Consider the following 17,885-nt stretch of genomic DNA (forward strand, 5'->3'; position numbering starts at 1 on the left):
CGATTTAACATCATGAACTGAAACACACAAAAGTCAAAATTGTATCGCACGTAGATTACGTATGTAATTAATTTTCAAAACAAAAAAAGCCAATTTGGCGAATTCATCCTGCAGCAAATACTTAGCCTATAAACGTTTACCTAAGATGCCTGTATACTGTGTTTCAAATCTTCAATAGTACGTTTTCAATAATTTGAAAACGTTCCTGATAATCAGAACCGCCATTAGAACCGTAAATTGTTCGACGGAGTAAAGTTTGTAAGAAAAAGTTACTCACCAAGTAACTTGTTTTTATGATTCATACTGTCACAAATAACTAAAATCGACACTGACGAAAATCGAGCTGATGTCCAGAACTGTTACGTAAAAGAGTTTGACGATACAGTACTTAATCTTTACGTAGAGCGTACAAGAGACGAAAAATCCTTGAAACAGGCAGGAGTTTTGCGTTTGAAGCGAGAAAGTTTGAGACAACCGATCTGTGTATTAAAGAAATTCACAACACTGTTCTTATCTAAAAAAAAAACCTTTCTATCAAGGCCAGGATTAAAGATAATTCGCCACTGAAGTAAAATTGAAAAAAAGCGAAAAGTTTGCAATCGTTTGATTACCTTTGACTGTTGACTTTCGCTGTTTGAATCGCCTTGATCAGTACGGACACGGGAACGAAGTGAAATGCCTCTTGGATTTCCCAGCGATACGTATTTGTCAGAAAATCAAGCAAAATATTTCACTGCTTATGTTGCAAGGCGTAGTTCACAAATATTTTGATTTTAACTCGTAATTGAAGGAAAGATTCACACTTCGTACAATGAAATATGTTTGCCGACGTCATTGAAAACATGCTCCTTCACTCTCGGCCAATCAGCAGACGTCATAGTATCCAGAGCGTTACGAGTGTTTCGCCGACCTCGTCAACCTCGTTCGCATGGCCAGGAAAAGCCATGGGAACGAGGTTGAGACCACATGACCAAAGGCAACGGAGACTCTGAAGACGAGAACAAACAGAATAACATGCTCTTGGTATATTTTTTAGCTCCGCATAAGCGGATTTCTGACGCTTATCAAGAGTGCTCAACACGAGCACAGGATATGATGCAATCATACCGAATCTTTTTTTTTAAATCAATCAGTTATTGCTTCAGCTACGGAATCGAGGAACCATCCAAAGGTTCGTAGCAGTTGAAAGGTAATACTAGCTCGCCGTCAGAGAAACAAAATGCTAGCCCTGATTGGTCGTTTTAAATTTACCACGTGACAAAGTCGTGCAAAGACAAGGCGTAAACGACCTCGTTCCCAGTTCTCTCGCCACCATCATTGCCAGGTCTTGGAGGGATGAGCGACCTTCAGAGCGTAAAAACGTAATAAGCATGCGCGAGTCTGAGTCTTGGCTGAGCGCCAAGACTCAAGTTTGAACAAATGGCGGGAATTTCCACCATCGGGTAAAGCATCAACATTTTAACGTCACTAAAGGAAAGTTGGTGTATTGTTTTCGTGGGGAATCAATTTTTTTTGGACAAAATTAACCTAGAAAGGTTTCCGAACCGTCTGTTTCCCCGAGGTATACAAGAAATTTCGGTGCGAAGACACATTTTTTTTCCACAAACCCTCTTTACATATTGCATCCATATAAGCAACCCACTGAATATACAGCAAGAGAGCCTCTCAGCAGGCAGGGGAAGCCTTGTTTTCTTAAAAGTGAAATGCTGAAAAAAAATTCATGCTTGCCCAAGTATACATAGATCAAACGAGCGACATCCTCGCGTACCTTATATACAGTCTGCCGTTCTTTCCACCATTGCAGCTTGCACTATTACCTGAGCCCAAAATTAGGACTAGGGATGCGCAGAAAGCTGCGCCGTAGGTTTTCCCGCTCTGAGCTGAGCCACCTCAATCTCTCGCTTACGTTTCCTCACAAAGGATTTCTAACATCAATGAGAGGCTACGGTTTTCTAATGTAATGTTATCCAAATACGACGGTACGTATGCAATAAGCCCTTTGCACGATCCGGTCACATGGTACGGAATTAGTTATGCTGGGACGCAAGTTACACAGTGGGACTTTCAAAACAAAGGAAAGTCGGGTGGGACTGGTACTAGTTTCTTTGTTTTGGAAGTCCCACTGTGTAACTTGCGTCCCAGAGACCGGATCGTGCAAAGGGTCTATTGAGATTTATAAGGTAGAGGAGGAGATAAAAGGTAATGTTACTTGGCAAACACGAAAATGACCCACATTCACGATAATATTACTACAAAATTTAAAACGTATTTTATTATCAACTTGGTTAACCAATTGAAAGTGTTGGCGTTCGAGCTTTGGCCCTTTGCCAGAAGGTTCGCTTTCTCATATGTCCTAAGATCACAGCGCGTGTTTTATCTTCCATTATCTTCAAGTAAGCCATTCTTACTGAAGCTTCTTAACATTCAACACACACATGACGAGATCTCTCTCCCATACCCCCAGCGGTTATTCCAAAACCCAGCACATAGGTAGCCTCCAGGCCCACGCGCGCGGAACTGCGGTCCTGTGATGACGTAGTCAGGGACCATATTTGAAAAGGGTGATCTTGTCATTGGAGGAATCGTGGGTGTGGCTAACTGTACGGCATCTCGAATCCCTTCGATGGAATTCCCGGATATAACTAAAGCCAGGCGGGAGCCAGCATGCGGCGCTAGGAAAACCGCGCCGGTCTGGGGAAGGGAAAAGGTACACTCACCTGTAAACCGAAAAAAAATTAAAACGGTTACAACAAATGTTTCATTTGTCTGTTTGTCTGTATGTGTGTTTAGGTGTTTGTCTCGGGAGTTTTACCATAAAAGACTATTCCACCTTTCCTTCTCTGAAGTCTAATAACAAGAATATCCAAATGGTTTATTTGAGTAGCTTTCGTTTGAGTGTCGTAAATCCAAAACCAAAGCTTTCTCAAGGGCCAATCATAGGAAGCGTCCATAACACAATCAACCAATCAGAATTCGAAGCGATTTCAGGTAGCCCGCGTCAACGGCGGGAAAACGCGTCAGACCCAATCACGAGTGGATTTGGTCTAGCATCTGATTGGTTGAATAGGTGGCGTTAGTTTTTTTAAAACGAATCAGAAAGCAGACGTTCCTGCCGAAGAAGGTCTACGAAATTTAAAATTGTCGTTTTATATCTGAAATGAATCACAGAGTGACCAAAACAATGTACGGAGTACTTTCGCCGCTCAATTGAAACCGCTCTATCAAACTCAAGTTGTGATCTATGGTTTTAAGCTTTTTCACTAGAAAAAGCTCAAAACCATACCAAGGTCACACAAGACCAACATCAGGAAGCCATGGGCGTCACGAGCGACTAGAAAACACCACAATATATTATTGTTTTTAATTCTAGTCGAACTCGTTTGAAATTTAGCAGAAATCTTGGAATGGCCAATTTTCTCCGAGACCAGTCTGCAGGGAATCATGGTAGTTGTATTCATCATCTTGGACTGAATATTTGTTTTGATAAATACAACTACCATGATTCCCTGTAGGAGCGTCTTAAAGAAGGAACTGGCCGTTGTTTTCAACGTGAAGTACGTATATACTTTAACGTTACCCAAACCACTAACGGTAAAGGGAAGGCGAGGAGGCCTAATGATGAATATGTTCAGATCCAGCTGCCCCGGATGCAGCCTTGTTGCCAGGGCTTTTCCCTTGAAGTTTGAAACGGAAGGCCAAAAAAAAAATCCCTGGAAACGAGGTTAATTGAACGGTCTAATTCTTGTCCATTAACGGGAAACTTCATGAATCCCAGTTATGCCAAACGTACCTAAAGTAAGTCTATTATCTTTGTATTGCAATGGTACTTTCCCATGATACTTCTCAACCCAAGAATTTTCCAGCGGACTGCCCACGAGAATCAAGTTGTACTGTTCAGCGGTTTTCTCGTTTAACTCAACGTCGGAAACAACCGGTGCCCAGGCGTCGGACGTTAAAAAGAAGAGATTTGCAATGTACACTGCGAACTGTCTCAAGACTGCTGTTATGTGATGCTGCTGAGACGACGTACCTGCAAAAAGATGGTGTATTGTTAAGGAAGAATTACCTTGAAATCGAAAAACCGCAGGTTTAGAAAACGCTCGACAGGAAACGCTCTTCAAACCGTAGGAATTTGAAAAAGCCGGCTTTTTGTGACGTCGTCGTTTTTGAAAAGCTCCGTTTTCAAAAATGTTTTCTGTCTACACTGAGACGCAAAGCCAGTGTTTTCAAATTTCCTCGGCTTGAAGAGCGTTTTCGAAAAGCTCCGTTTTAGGTTGACAATTTCTCCGGATTAGTATGGACGGAAGACCTAAGCGTAGAAAAAAAAGCTGCTTTTGTGTTATTTCCCTGGCGTAGTGTGGACGGAAAACATTTTGAAAATAGAGCTTGTCAAAAAGCGATGACGTCAGGATGATCATGTGATTAACCCTAACCTTCAAGGGTTCATTCAAGCATTTCTGCCGCCGGTTACAGCTGCGTTTTACAATTTCTCCGGCGTCGTGTGGACGGAAAACATTTGATGCGTTTTCAGAGTGAAAACGCCGTTTTCGAACTTCTCCGGCGTAGTGTTGACGAGGCCTAAATGTAACATTGTGTGGCAGGATATGTAGAGTATACTCGTAGGCTACTGCGAGAGCGTGTGGAGGGACACAATAGAAAGTCTTCCTCAATTTACAAACACTTCCAGCTCGATTACAATGGTCGGATACCACAGAGCCTTTTAGGACAGTTTCACGTGTCTGCGAAATGCCACCAGCAAATTTGATTGCCTCCTTGAGGAGATTCTTTAACCATGTATTTAGTATGCAAATTTCAGTTCTAGCCTAGTTAAATATTTGCTTTGTTCGACTTTATTTAGTCTTGATAATGGAGTCATCGCGACACTAAAATGTCTTGCAACAATCTTGCCTTCATTTTTGTATTAAATTTCATTAATCGAACGACAGAAACACGGAAGTTCCTTTGAAGTAAATAGTTTCCTAAATTTTGAACCTTTCTATGTACGCCGTTGTTTCAATGACGCAAATACTGAAAGAATTTAATTCCACTTTCAGTGAGTTCTGCTCCAGTAATTTCTCATTTCTGAGAAAATGACCCATACTCAATCAACCAATCACGAGCCACGATATCTTAAGGGGGGGTTTCCCTAACCAAATAGAAAGCTGATCAACTGCCATCTGAGGAAAAAGAAGGTTAATCATGCCGCGCTTCAGAAGCCTTGACGAGCACGGAAACTTTGATGATAACCCTATACTAGCCGAGAAAATGGCGCTGTTAAACCCATCGCTTCGTTGGTATTTCTTCCTCTCTGGCCAGTGGTTTGCACCCGTGGAGGATATCATTAAAACGAAGAATCTTCCGCGAAAGCCCTTTCGAGTGGCGTACTCGATTTGGCAAGGCATGGTAGTTATCTTTATGTGGTCGTTCTTCGCATACTCGATGGGACTTCTCAGCCCTCTGCGAACGCTGGAAGAAGTGGATTGGCTGTGTCCGCTAACGGACATTAAAAACATGGCGTACGGATTGTGTTGGATTGTGAACCAACACACAGGCCTTGCGTTTTTCTTGATGAGCAACATGGAACACCTTCTGATCCAGTTAAGCATCACGAAGCAGGACGTCAGAAGTCGTACTTCGTCCAGTTGGCTGTTCTCTGTGGGGTCAGGGATTTGTCTCTTTATTCTGCCGCTTGGCATGCACCTCACACAAATGATAATCCCTGATTTCTTGTCAATGGTAAGCTACAAGAACGGAACGATCAAACATGTTACAAACGAAACCTTCCTACCTGTGCAGATTGTCTTTGATGCTGTGTTTTATACAATGAATCGCGCCTTCTCTCTGCCTGTTTTCTACGTGTTTCTCAACATGCTGTTATTCCTGAGCTGCGAGGTGGAGAATTTCAAGGAAGAACTTCTAAAGCGTGATTATCGAAGGGAAGACCAAGCCAAACAAAGGGCCATAAAGATTAAAAATCTAATCATGGACACGGAGAACGCCTTCCGCTTTTTCCTGGTACTCTACATCGCTATGCTCCTGTTGGCTTCGGCACTCGAAATCTTCTCCATCGTCGAGAAAATTGAAACGGTGATAACCGCGAACCACACAATTCATTACCTACCGGCCAGTGCTACTACCACCAGCTTGCAAACCCTGCCTTTTGCACAGGAAAATATCAAGGCTTTCCCCCACCGGTTGGCCGGAAAACATTCATTCCCGTATCTTCTGATGATAACCCCCCCGGGAAATGACTCTTCCGGAGGAACAGGGGCAAACGGACTCTCCCACCGATTTCCGGGCTGGACCAAGACTGTCATCGACCAATACAAGCTGAAGACCAAAGAAATCGTAGTTACGGCAATTCTAGACCTCACCCAAAACGTGGCCCTCTATGCCATCCCACTGTACAAGATGACCAAACTCAAAAGCTGCTTAAAGAGCGTTCAAGCCACTGTGGAAGACAGCGATTATGGACATCAAGACTCCAACATGAAGATATTCAACACGAGGCAAGACAGGGAAGATTTTAAAACCTACTTCCGAGATACGTGCACTTCAGGTATCCGCGTGCTTGGCAAAGAAGTGAGTTTTCTTGGGACCCTGGTGTTGACATTTTTTGGTCCTTTTGCCGTAGTTGTTGTGAATCTAATGTTTAAGCACATTCATGTCCAGACCCCCTTGCATTAGTCAAACCATTAAAATCAGCTTCAGAGATCGATAGAACAGCTCCCAAAAAAACCTGTCGGCTGTCTGTCGGCCGACAGTTGACGGACAGGTTTTTTCGGGAGCTCTTCTTCACAATACTCCAGCTTCGCTGCCATCCACAGGCCAGGTCACTGAGCAGACAACTGTGAAGATATACGGTGCTTGCACACCCACTTTATACCTAGCAGCACGATAGTTTTTTGGTATCGTAAAGTAATGTAAGTAACATGGCAATGTAAACTAAAGTGTTGTAAATAGTGTTATGTAGTGTTGTATGTGATAAAATAAAGTATATTCAGGCGAAAAAAGGTTTCTAGCTTGTAACCATCACGTGGATACATTGTTTCCTCGGGACAATATGTGAGGTTAGGCTGGAATAAACTGTGGGGTTACAAAAGACTCGTGTATTCACAGTAGAACGAGTCGTTAACTCTGAAGTAATAGAAATAGCTGTAATGATATGTTGAACAATGATGGGAGCCAAAAAAATGATGGTTGTACTGAGGAAAACAAAAGGAAACTACATATTTGGATATGTTATTAGATATTTGTGTTCAATTATTGCAATGGGCAGAAAGATTCTATTTCAAGTACATGTAGACATATGCAAAAGATATTTTGTAATGCATGTTATAAACAACATTTACATGTAGTAGTTGACCAGTTCAAAATTAAACTTGAACGTGTTTTAATAACTTTCCAGAGTTTGACTTTCTTATTCCAACTCACCCGTAACTATCAGAAATGGTGCTTCAGCAACTCTTCTAGCAGGTCCCATGTTGGCAGGGCCTCTCGTGAGTTCAGACACAAGGCTTGTATCCTGACAGGGCTCCCATTTGGAACCATCAGACTTGCAGAGAGAAACAACACATTCTTGGCTAGCTGTGAGTTACAAAACAGAATTAGCAAGGGAAGCGGTTTGGCACTAACATCAAGATAGCTGACTGCATTTAAGTCTGTGTATTAATTCGAGAAACTGGACTACTCTGAGGGCTGATCAGACCAGTGGCTCTTACATTTGTTGTTAGTAGCATGAGGTGACATAGGAGTATGGCTATTCCCGGGGGGGGGGGGGGGTTTGAACTCCCATATAAAAGGGATGGGGTGCTTGTCATACATATACCTTTTGCAGGGTTTAAAAAGCGGTTTTGGCACCTCTCAGGGCATTCAGCCTCTTGAAAAAGGTCCGCAGCAGAAGCTTTAAAATTTGCGGTGCCTTTTACGATATTGAGCCGAGAACATATGACAGGAGATGTTTTGTTTTAGAATCAATCAGTACCTCTGAGGGGTGAAAAAAATTTGAAGCTACACCCACAAAACAGGATCTTGATACCTCTTAGGGTTTTTTTCAAAATTTCTGATTAGCACCCCCATCCTTTTTAATGGATGACCCCCTCCCAGGGCTATTCCCCCCTTGATAGGCTGCTAGTCTATCACAGGTTACCCAACAGATATCTGTCAGGTTGGTCTAAAGACTTCGCTGATGTGCATTTATAATCCAGGGAGGAGAGAGACCCTGTGAGTGCAAGGTGCCCTACCCCAGTACCACTGACAACAATGTTACACCATCACCTGCCACATATGAGCAGATGAGATAGTGAAAGCTTAAAATTAAACTGGCATGCAATAGGCCACGTTCATTGTACTAGTATTCTAACATGGCTCTGAGGCTTTCAGGTCAAATTTCTATATTTGGTGTTGCTTTCTCTGTATCCATGTCTCTTTTGGGAATAATATTGAGGGACCAAAGAAAATTGAAAAATTTGCAATTTTGACCCAAAAGCCTCGGAACCATGTTAGAATATTGATATATTGAACGTGAACTATTGATCTTCCAAAACAATGACTTAACTTTTTTCACTTAGCTTGCCATTGCTTGCCAAGGAAATTTTGTACCATGTGAAAGATTGCGCACAAAGACAAACACTTACCTTGTGTTTTCACAGCACTGATCACTGTCCCATCAATTTCAACTGATCTTTGGTGCCACCTTACAGGAGAGATGGAAGGCTCTTTGAGGCAGAGCCTAGCCACATTTTCAGTTGTCATAACAACCGAATTTGCACTAAAGTGAATGTCGACTGTACTTTGACGGAAAGGGACAATCTGTTGCATGATACGCACACCCCGTAAACCTGAGAAAGTAACCACACAAGGAAAGCCATGATTACAGAGAAACTTTGTTAGGAAGACAATGCATACTATTGTTCCCAGAGGTCTGTTGAAATGGCCTTTTTTCAGGCCAATGCATGCACCATTGCTTTAATCATGGATTCAAAAAAAGTGATCATGTGATGAGAGAATCTCTGCTGTCAGGAGAGTTGCTTCACAGTTTGTTTGCAAGTTTGTTGAGCTTTGCACTTTCTAGCAATATACAATCCAAAATATGCTATAGAGGAGAGTTCAAAAGATGCAAAATCCATCACATGGACAAGATTTGCCTTGAACTTGGTACTTTTGAGGAATTTGCAACAGCTGTGTTACAAACTGTGGTCATCTGCACCAAGAGATGCTTGTCATCAGGTAATCACTTTTTTGAATCCGCTGCTGAAACAAACGGTGTGTGAAACGGTCTGAAAAAAAAGCCATTTCAACAGACATCTGGGATCAATAGTAAACGGGGTAAATTGAATACTGACAGAAGTAGTTCCAAGTGCAAGAAGCCTGAAAGAAAATGTCAGGTAATCATTGGATGCTAAGTTTATGTTCAATTCAATCAACAGTGGTCGTTGTCTCTGTAGTGCAGAGGTTAGCACCAAGCATCTGTCACAGAGATCCAGTTGCAGTAAGTTTGATTCCCATTCACAACATGGGAAAGATTCTTGTTTGAGGTGTGGGTCACAAGATCTTGTGTCTTTCTCTCGTGAGGCATATCAAAGTTAACATCTTGGAAGACGATTCACGTTCTGGGTACACTGGCTGTGTAGCTAGTCATTGGCACTGAGATCAAGTCGATAAATCCAGGCCCTCTTTCTCCTGAAACATGAGCAAGAGTGCCCCCACCTTTACTTTGGAAACAATCCCAGCCCTTTGTGAGCACCTGTGGATCTCCTGTATATCAATGGTAGTCATGACAGGCCAGCATGCAAGGTTGAGTAGAAGGTTACCTGTGTTTGCCACTGGGTTGTAGACTGTGAGACGGAACTTTCCATTCCCCGCAGCATTTCTATCTGTCATTCCATCTGATGACAATTTGTATTTCTCTGATGCATCATTTTCACTGCATTCTCCATCTTTCTCTGAGTCACAGCCTATAATTAAAAGCAAGGTAAAAAAATTTAATAACTCGTATTTAAACGTTAAATATTTATTAAATATATCAGTATATCAATCAACTGAAAGTCAAACTCCTGAGCTGTAGAAAATCACTGGCCCTGAAATTTTTGTTTGAATTAGATTTGAATAGAACTTGTTATTGTTGTTGCCATTGTTGTGTTCTTTTCTTGTAAGCCAGTAGATAAGCCTCTTTTAGTAACTATGATAATACAATGTATTATCACAAGTAAATGTCAACTTCAATTGTCATCTTTTAGTAATGTTAGTTAAAGTGACATGATTTGAGATTTCTGAACAGTCTTTATGTTTACCAGGTTTTTTTGTACCATACATCATTGCTTGCACTGGTGAATAATCTACTAAATGCCTTACTTGCAGGGGTAGAAGGTTTTACAGCATACTGTGCATGGGTAATGGCAAAATTCCTAATGACCGGATCATTCACAACCCCTCCATCATTAGTCTTGTACGTGTCCCACCACCAGTGCTCTTTATCAGCTAATTCTGAGTAGGTAACATTGGTCTGCTGTTGCCGCAAGAGACGGAACATGCGACGTGTGTAGTAAGGGTGCACTGTCCTATCAGCTGCTCCAATCCGTATCATAATAGGCACACCCTGAAAATGAAACTTAGGATTAACCTCTGTCCCAGAGCCAATTAAACTTTATTGACATCAAATTTAGGATCGTTGAACTTAGTAGCTCTAATCTACGATGAAATTCTAGAGTGTGACCATTCAAATGAAAGCTATTGAGCAGTACTTTCATGTGGTACTGTTTATTATGCTGTACAAGGTGGTTCTAACTCTTAAGTCTGTGGATGAAGCTCTAGTGTGTGACCTTTCAAATGAAAGTTACTGAGCAGTACTTTCATGTGGTACTGTTTATTATGCTGTACAAGGTGGTTCTAACTTTTCAGTCTGTGGATGAAACCCTAGTGTGTGACCATTCAAATGAAAGTTACTGAGCAGTACTTTCATGTGGTACTGTTTATTATGCTGTACAAGGTGGTTCTAACTTTTAAGTCTGTGGATGAAACTCTAGTGTGTGACCATTCAAATGAAAGCTGTTGAGCAGTACATGTACTTATTGAACTTATAAGTCTGTAGAGGAAACTTTGGCATGCAACCATTGTTTCCATGCAAGATGATCAGTTAAAAGCTTTAACAATCTCAAAATAATAAAACAAAATGCCACAAATAACTTACATGTAAATTTGACACTTGTTTATCTGCATCATTTTCTGCAGTACAGGTCTCTAAAATCCCCTTAACAGCTGGTGAAGTGTGGCTGGTACTGATGTCATGACGGAAAAACAGGTTGGATTCACCATAATCCTCTTTCTTGATCCAACCAGCTGCGGAAACTACAGCAAGGGCCTGGTCTGGGTAATGGGTACCTAGCTGCCTGAATGTAAAGCATGTAACCAAAAATTTGATTAAAAATTTTCAGCAATTGCCGTCTATTTACTAGGTAACCAAGTTGGCGATCCATGAAAAGATATCGGATCCTTGTGGTTGCCAGTTGCAAAGACAACTTAATTTTAGTCCTTATCAGCTTGGGGTCCAAATAAAGACTGAAGCATCTTTTGTGAGCTTGGCAAAGGTCCTTAACGCTGCCATTGCTGTTAGTTCCAGTGATACTTCACCTCCAATGTCATGGTTACAGAAATTATACATTCAACACCTTAACCACAGCTAGGGCTCATATCAGACCACCCAATCTGGAGTATATCTAGTACACTAGGTAGATGTCTCTTATCTATCCTATCTCCTTTGTGACTAGGTGTCACATAAGGCCTCATGTCTCTTAATATCTACCTTTACCAAATACTCTTTACATTTCATTTTAGTAACTTTACAAATGAGACTGTTGTAAAATTTAACAAGACAAAGTTCCAGTGATTTATGAACAGCAGTCTGTTTTGACGTCAGCAGAGAGAAAAAGAAGTTAAAAGACTTACCATGCTCCGTGACCACCCATAGAATGCCCAGCAAAGACAACTTGATCCTTATCAGCTTGGGGCCCAATCCAAGAAGCATCTTTTGTGAGCTTGGCAAAGCTCCTTAGGGCCGTCATTGCTGTCAATTCTCCAGGTCCTTCCCAGTTGTGAGCTCCATGTCTGGTAGGTGCGACAACCCAAAGACCCTCAACCCCAAACACCCACTTGCCATTCTCCATCCGCTTGTAACTGTCTGCCTGGTTCTGAGGAGGTACGGCTAAAACACAACATGCAATGAAAGTTGTTATAATAAATGCCTCACTCTAAGTTTGTCAACTTGGAGTTTGGGACCTCTAAATTACAACACACAATAGCAAGGCAGTGTGGGATTCAAAACAGCCTTTGTTACCTAAGTACAAGGATTGCTCAACATATTTTTCACCTGAACATAAAAATATAACAGTCATATAAAAAAAACTGGAGACAAAAACTACCTAAACTTAGACCTAAAAAGAGTACAAACACTAAGAGAAAACAATACAAAACAAGAAAGGCTGTCAATACAAATGAAACTGGCACCACTCCCAGGGTGGGAGGGAAGGGGAAATAAAATGGAGGCCATTATTGTGGCTTGTGATAAGACTTAATGTGCTGAATTTGAATACACACGATGGATGCACAAACCATTTACTTTATTGATAAACTGAGTGTAAATAAAAGAATTGAATTGAATTGAACTGAATTAGGTATCCTGCCTAAAGTAGGATTACTCCCAGGTAAAACTACAGCCTAAATAAGGGATGGCTATGTAGCCTGTTGTGGCCCTATATGCAACGTGACACAAAGGGGACAGTTAGTTAGTTATGTAGCGTGATGTTACAAAATATCTCATGTTCAAAATACTACATAGTACATGCAGTAGCTCTACTGTCCTGCACCCCACACATACCTTGGTGCATAGTTTGGAACCACATCAGTCAGCCTGCTGATACATCCCATTAACTAGCACATTGGTCTTCTAGCCTATATCACAAGTCAGCTAATACCATGCCCCACCTCAGCGTTCTCTTATTCAACTAGCTGGGTCCATTCATTACTCAAACATTCACATTTAATTTAGCCTGTACCAACGACAATCACCAACACAATCAAAAAGCAGCGTAAAGAAGACTGACGATGGAACGTAATTTTTATAGCTTCATCTCCCTGACGGTTAGAATTTTATGAATTAAGCTTAATATGTTTTTTGGCTTTATTTCATACTGCACTACTCAAATTTATACCTTCGCTAATTTCAAGCCCTCAGGCTAGTAAACACAATACCCTAATTTACTTGCCTGTTTGCTTTTCTCTTTTGGTTGCTTTTAATAGTTACCTGGCTACCCTGTGAGCAGTTGGTTTCTATAACTCGTCGCTGCAGGAGACACCAACTGCTTGCATGGTATTACCAGGCTAGCAGAAATGTCAAACCCTCTGATAATCCACATATTTAATCCACATGGACTTCTACCTACTTGTTCCATGTAGTGTCAGCAAAACAGGACAGATTCCAGAAGAACAAGATGTCAGTGGAATGATTGCCGCCCCATGCTGAACTGAAGCGTCATGATCAAGAAACGTGAACAAAAATGATTCACTTCTTTTACGACATCTGAGGTTTAACACAAACTTTTGATCTGGGCCTTTATTGGTGCTAATTTTTAGCACCAGTTTCACATCAGAACAAACACCATTATCAGCAAGTTGCTCCTTTCCATTTTTGGATTCCAGTAAAATTTTTATTGGTCGTACTTGCCCAGGAGCTATTGCAAAAGCTTTGTCCTGTGCAGACAGCTTTGCAGAGAGTTGAAGATCTGGAGAAGACTCTTTCATGGTGGAAACTTTTGTTACTTTAAGCCAATGAGAGCCATGTAAGTTGCTGATAGGAGTAGATATGAACGTAGAGAATAGTTTACCGTCCACTAGATCAGGTAAATATGACGGAGATAAGACTTCAAAAGTGTGTTTTGCTTCAAGAAGTTTTATGTTACAAGTGAATGCAAATGATCCCTTGGACCTGAGGCGGAGTTGCAGAGTATGAATTCCTCGGGAGAGAGGAACAGATGACCTAGAATTAAACAATAGCTGAGTCTTAACATGTAATGACGATCACCAAGGGACAGATCAGCCATATATGAGGCAGGAAAGAAATATATACTTGTAACAAAAAAGTACAATATTTAGAGAGGAAGTCACATACAGGTCCTCTATCCTGATTCAATTGGAATTTGAAGATGTTGGTTTTAGTGGAAGGACGAAAACTGGAGAACACGGAGAAAAACCCTTACCAACAACATATATTTGTACTCAATCCACACATGGCACTGGGCAAGAATCGAGCGTGGGCCACATCGATGGGAGGCAAGTGCTCAAGATACTGCGCCATCCCTGCTTCCCCCAAATGGTAAAATTTGAGACTTGGCAAGACGGCAAGGTGATATTTTTTAGCAACCACCCGAAAGCTGCAATCCTCTGATAATACAATCATTATAAGGATTGTTAGCCTTACGTAAAGAACATAATGAATTATTTTCTCACCAAAACTGATCTCTTCTGTAGACATCTCCTGTCAGCACCGCATCATCAATATACACAGTATGCACTCCAAGGCATTGAACAAGTACTGTTGCATCAACTTCATTGACAAAAAAATCCCCAAGGACCCATCCCTGCCATTCTGTTATACCCATTGATTGCAATGTCATAACCAACTCATTCCAGTTTACTGATGGTGCAATAGCTACTGGTTCTGCAGCTGTGTGCTGATTTATTTCTGACCATTTTATCTCTCCTTGAGCTACCAGCTCCGAGTACAGAACAAACTTCTTATTCCATCTGTGCCTTGAGATATTTTTCACTCCACCCCACTCCTCTAAAGGGTCCCCATCTACTTCCGCCTTCCCGATTACAAATGGTCCAATAAAATGCCACTTCTGTATAAACTTGGAGAGTTTTCCTCCATGTTTTGTAGCTTCTTTGAAGCAAATGTTTGCAGCTTTTGTCTTGTCTTGCAAAGTCTGGAAAGACTCCCCTAACACACTCCAAAGAAGGGCGTCATTTGATGCCTGTAAAGCCTTGATAAGACACGAAATTAGCTCATCCGTTGATTTCTTCGCTCTTAATTTCATAATATGATCTCTCTTCGTGCTCTTGCAAGAGACTTTAGACCAATGCTGGCTTTCTTTGTCCAAGAAAGTTGACGTGGAAGAAGTTGATGAACTCTTTTTCGATTTTGAGGACGTCACAACATTAATCAAAAACATGATGCTTACAAGATTTATAAATAGGGTTAACTCTCTATTTAACCGCATTTTAGCTCGCGGAGATGTTAAGATGCCAATAAAGCGCCACACTGGAATGAATAGCGAACGTTTCAACCAGGCGTCTCGTCTCCCCCTCCAACCCCCGCTCTGTCAGACCTGGAACTGGTGATATCTTTTCCTATGGGAGGGGAGGGTGCACTTTCCATTTTATCGAGCTACAAATGAAGCAACAATGTTCTTTCATGGGTCACCTTTAACAAATCAGAAAGAGTGTATTAAAATAACCCAAAATCTTTAAAAATATATATTACATTTTTAACGATAAAGAAGTCTTTTTGCCTCTAAAGTTGCTACCATTATTATTAAAAGTCACATGATCGGGATGACCAATTACAAGCTCGTATCTGATCCCTCGTGACTTAGCTCAGCTGGTAACTTTTACGCGAAATTATTAGCCCTCGCGAAATTCACGGAACTATATTATTGTCGGCGAATTAAATTTTTTCTCATTCATTATGTCTTCACCTCCAAAGGATAAAGATAAAGAATTAAAAGCTGGGCATCCACCGGCAGGTCTGTAAGGAGAAAAACGAATTTCCCGAAATTTTAGATGCCGTGCGTGGGCATGAAGTTGAAACCACATTTTGGATTTACTTACGTACGAAATTCAAGTGGTTCTTTAGACTGTAACTGTATCATTTTTTCGCAGTGAAAGCAGGGGGGATGAGAATAACTTCAAAACACCATCAGTCGCAGCATCCAGTACCTACACCAGAAGAGAAAGCCGAAGAAGAAGAATTTGCGGAACCAAAGGAAAAGTAAGTGTTGGAACTCTTGGCAACGTAAACGTGCGTTCACGCATTACGTGTACCAAGATTTCATAAATTGTACACATTGTACATGATACAAAAGCAAAAACTGTACAATTTTCACGTTTGCTCTGATTAGGTTTCTTTGTTGCGCGCAATAAAAGGAATTTTAAATGCCTTGCACCAAATCGCGAATTTACACGCGCGTACCTGAAGGATACGTTTCCACGTGCCGTTGTTACATGTAGGTTGCGTGACAATTGTAACAAATGTGATCTTTACGTTGCGTGACCACTTTCTACGTGTGGAAGTCCTTTAACTGTCCTCCATAAAGAATCCATCAGAGAATGCTTTTGTGTACATTTGCCGAATTCATATTAGTGACGGAAAACCGTCTGGGACAGAAAACTCATCCTCAGACAGAAAACTCATCTGATATGAATCTGGTAAAGTGTCCTATCTCAGATTGATCCATCTACTTTTCTGGAAAACTCTCTTAAATTCATACTGGACGCAAAAATCATGGGAAGTTTCAGTCACGATTTTAAGACAGTTTACCAGACTTAATTCGTATTAGACGGTATTCGGTCGCGTCGCGGACTAGTTTTCCATTTTTAAATATGAATTCAGCTATTTAATTGGTTATTCATCTCTGTTATTCTCAGGGCCTCAGATCAAAAAGTTGTTGTCTCGGGAGTGCTAACAAAAGGAAATGCAGACTTTAAACCCGAGGCTGTTAAAGTGGCTCATGAGAAGCCTATGCCGCAACATGACAAAAGACCACCAGGTGGTGGAGGAAAGGGATCAAATGTAATTCAACAACCAAGGAAGCAGTAGAAATTTTAAAATTAAATCTAACCTTGAATAAAATTACACAGTGTTTCTCTGGATTGACATAAAACAAACAAAATTCCTCCTCTCCCGTCCTTCTGTAGTTAGTATGTAGTTTGTTGCTTCAAGTTTCAAGAGTATTTTTGTGTGTGGGCTCAATGGTTAAAGCTGAGACTGACATAATGCAGCTGGTAGCTGTGAAGCTGTCGTGACCAGTTCTAAGCCACAAGAGCTTGTTGTTTTTTGTTGGTATCATCAACATTTCTTCTCTATTAAAATAGGTTAATAACTTAAACATTTCCAACTTATTGGGAAGGGAAATTTTCCAAGACATCGATAAAAAAATCAGGCATTAGGCTAGTATGAAAAACTATTTTGAAAAGACAAAAATTCATTGATGTGAATGTTATGGCTCAGACAGCCCATGTTAGACTTGTTGCCAAACAAACACCCAGTCTGGTGATCATTTAATTTGTAACTTCCCGTCCTGGAATTTTCATGCATCTTAGATAAACTGGATCATGTGTACTATAGGCATTTTTGGTCAAGTGTTGATCAATACCCTCAATTAACGCCCTTGATTGATCCTCGATAGACACTCGGTTGATCCTGATCGACACTCAATCGACAACTCGGTCAGCAGTCGGTCGAGAGCCAACTAATATTCGATCAATGCACATGAGTCGGTCAACACTATTGACCAACTGTTGAGCAAGTGTGAAATATTGAGATGTCGACTGAGTATTGATCAAGTGTCAACCAAGTTTCGATCAGAAAATCGATCGAGTGTTGATCGAGATGTTGATTGAAGGCATTGATTGACACTTGACAGCAGATGCCTCTAGTACACATGATCCGATAAACTTTAAAAGTATTTTCTTCAGTTGTTGTTATGTCACTTCCCTCTAAATGAATATTGACTTGTAATCATGTTGAGAACACAATTAAAAAAATAAAACTATCTTTTCCTTTGTGAATTTTCTGTTGACAAAAACACTTGGTGTTTGAGTAGCCATGATGA

At 41.0% G+C, this 17,885-nt stretch overlaps 3 protein-coding genes across 4 annotated transcripts; 2 read left to right on the forward strand and 1 right to left on the reverse strand.

Annotated features, from left to right (window-relative positions):
* Positions 1–2,246: 2,246 nt before the first annotated feature.
* LOC145469106 (uncharacterized) lies at positions 2,247–15,573 on the reverse strand. Of its 2 annotated transcripts, none has more exons than XM_081452765.1 (10): positions 14,500–15,573; positions 13,437–14,029; positions 11,944–12,199; positions 11,189–11,387; positions 10,354–10,597; positions 9,813–9,944; positions 8,637–8,840; positions 7,435–7,587; positions 3,791–4,030; positions 2,247–2,717 (listed from the first exon to the last, which is right to left on the reverse strand). In XM_081452765.1, the coding sequence occupies exons 1-10, from the start codon at positions 15,270–15,272 to the stop codon at positions 2,425–2,427; spliced, it is 3,087 nt and encodes a 1,028-aa protein (XP_081308891.1). In that variant the 5' UTR covers positions 15,273–15,573; the 3' UTR covers positions 2,247–2,424. The 2 variants fall into 2 exon arrangements, with proteins under 2 accessions (XP_081308891.1, XP_081308890.1); XM_081452764.1 differs by having other exon boundaries at positions 9,813–9,956.
* LOC145469107 (uncharacterized) lies at positions 4,037–7,415 on the forward strand. Its single transcript, XM_081452767.1, has one exon. The coding sequence runs from the start codon at positions 5,200–5,202 to the stop codon at positions 6,685–6,687; it is 1,488 nt and encodes a 495-aa protein (XP_081308893.1). The 5' UTR covers positions 4,037–5,199; the 3' UTR covers positions 6,688–7,415.
* Positions 15,574–15,650: 77 nt separating the features above from the next.
* LOC145469108 (death-associated protein 1 homolog) lies at positions 15,651–17,774 on the forward strand. The gene is made up of 3 exons (XM_081452768.1): positions 15,651–15,797; positions 15,934–16,042; positions 16,699–17,774. The coding sequence occupies exons 1-3, from the start codon at positions 15,740–15,742 to the stop codon at positions 16,868–16,870; spliced, it is 339 nt and encodes a 112-aa protein (XP_081308894.1). The 5' UTR covers positions 15,651–15,739; the 3' UTR covers positions 16,871–17,774.
* Positions 17,775–17,885: the final 111 nt, after the last annotated feature.

The sequence above is a fragment of the Orbicella franksi genome, chromosome 15 (genome assembly GCF_964199315.1).
Source record: "Orbicella franksi chromosome 15, jaOrbFran1.1, whole genome shotgun sequence".
Lineage (NCBI taxonomy): Eukaryota > Metazoa > Cnidaria > Anthozoa > Scleractinia > Merulinidae > Orbicella > Orbicella franksi.

What these genes read in the sequence shown, in the direction of transcription:
- LOC145469107 (XM_081452767.1), top strand. Translation starts at nt 5,200, where the DNA reads ATGCCGCGCTTCAGAAGCCTTGACGAGCACGGAAACTTTGATGATAAC.
- LOC145469106 (XM_081452764.1), bottom strand. Translation starts at nt 15,272, where the DNA reads ATGCGGTTAAATAGAGAGTTAACCCTATTTATAAATCTTGTAAGCATC. An exon ending in TACAGAAGAGATCAGTTTTG is followed by an intron (nt 14,030 to 14,499) that starts GTGAGAAAATAA and finishes GTTTAATTCTAG; the next exon opens with GTCATCTGTTCCTCTCTCCC. An exon ending in CAGTGCTGTGAAAACACAAG is followed by an intron (nt 7,588 to 8,636) that starts GTAAGTGTTTGT and finishes TGTAACTCACAG; the next exon opens with CTAGCCAAGAATGTGTTGTT.
- LOC145469108 (XM_081452768.1), top strand. Translation starts at nt 15,740, where the DNA reads ATGTCTTCACCTCCAAAGGATAAAGATAAAGAATTAAAAGCTGGGCAT. An exon ending in AGCTGGGCATCCACCGGCAG is followed by an intron (nt 15,798 to 15,933) that starts GTCTGTAAGGAG and finishes ATTTTTTCGCAG; the next exon opens with TGAAAGCAGGGGGGATGAGA. An exon ending in TTTGCGGAACCAAAGGAAAA is followed by an intron (nt 16,043 to 16,698) that starts GTAAGTGTTGGA and finishes TGTTATTCTCAG; the next exon opens with GGCCTCAGATCAAAAAGTTG.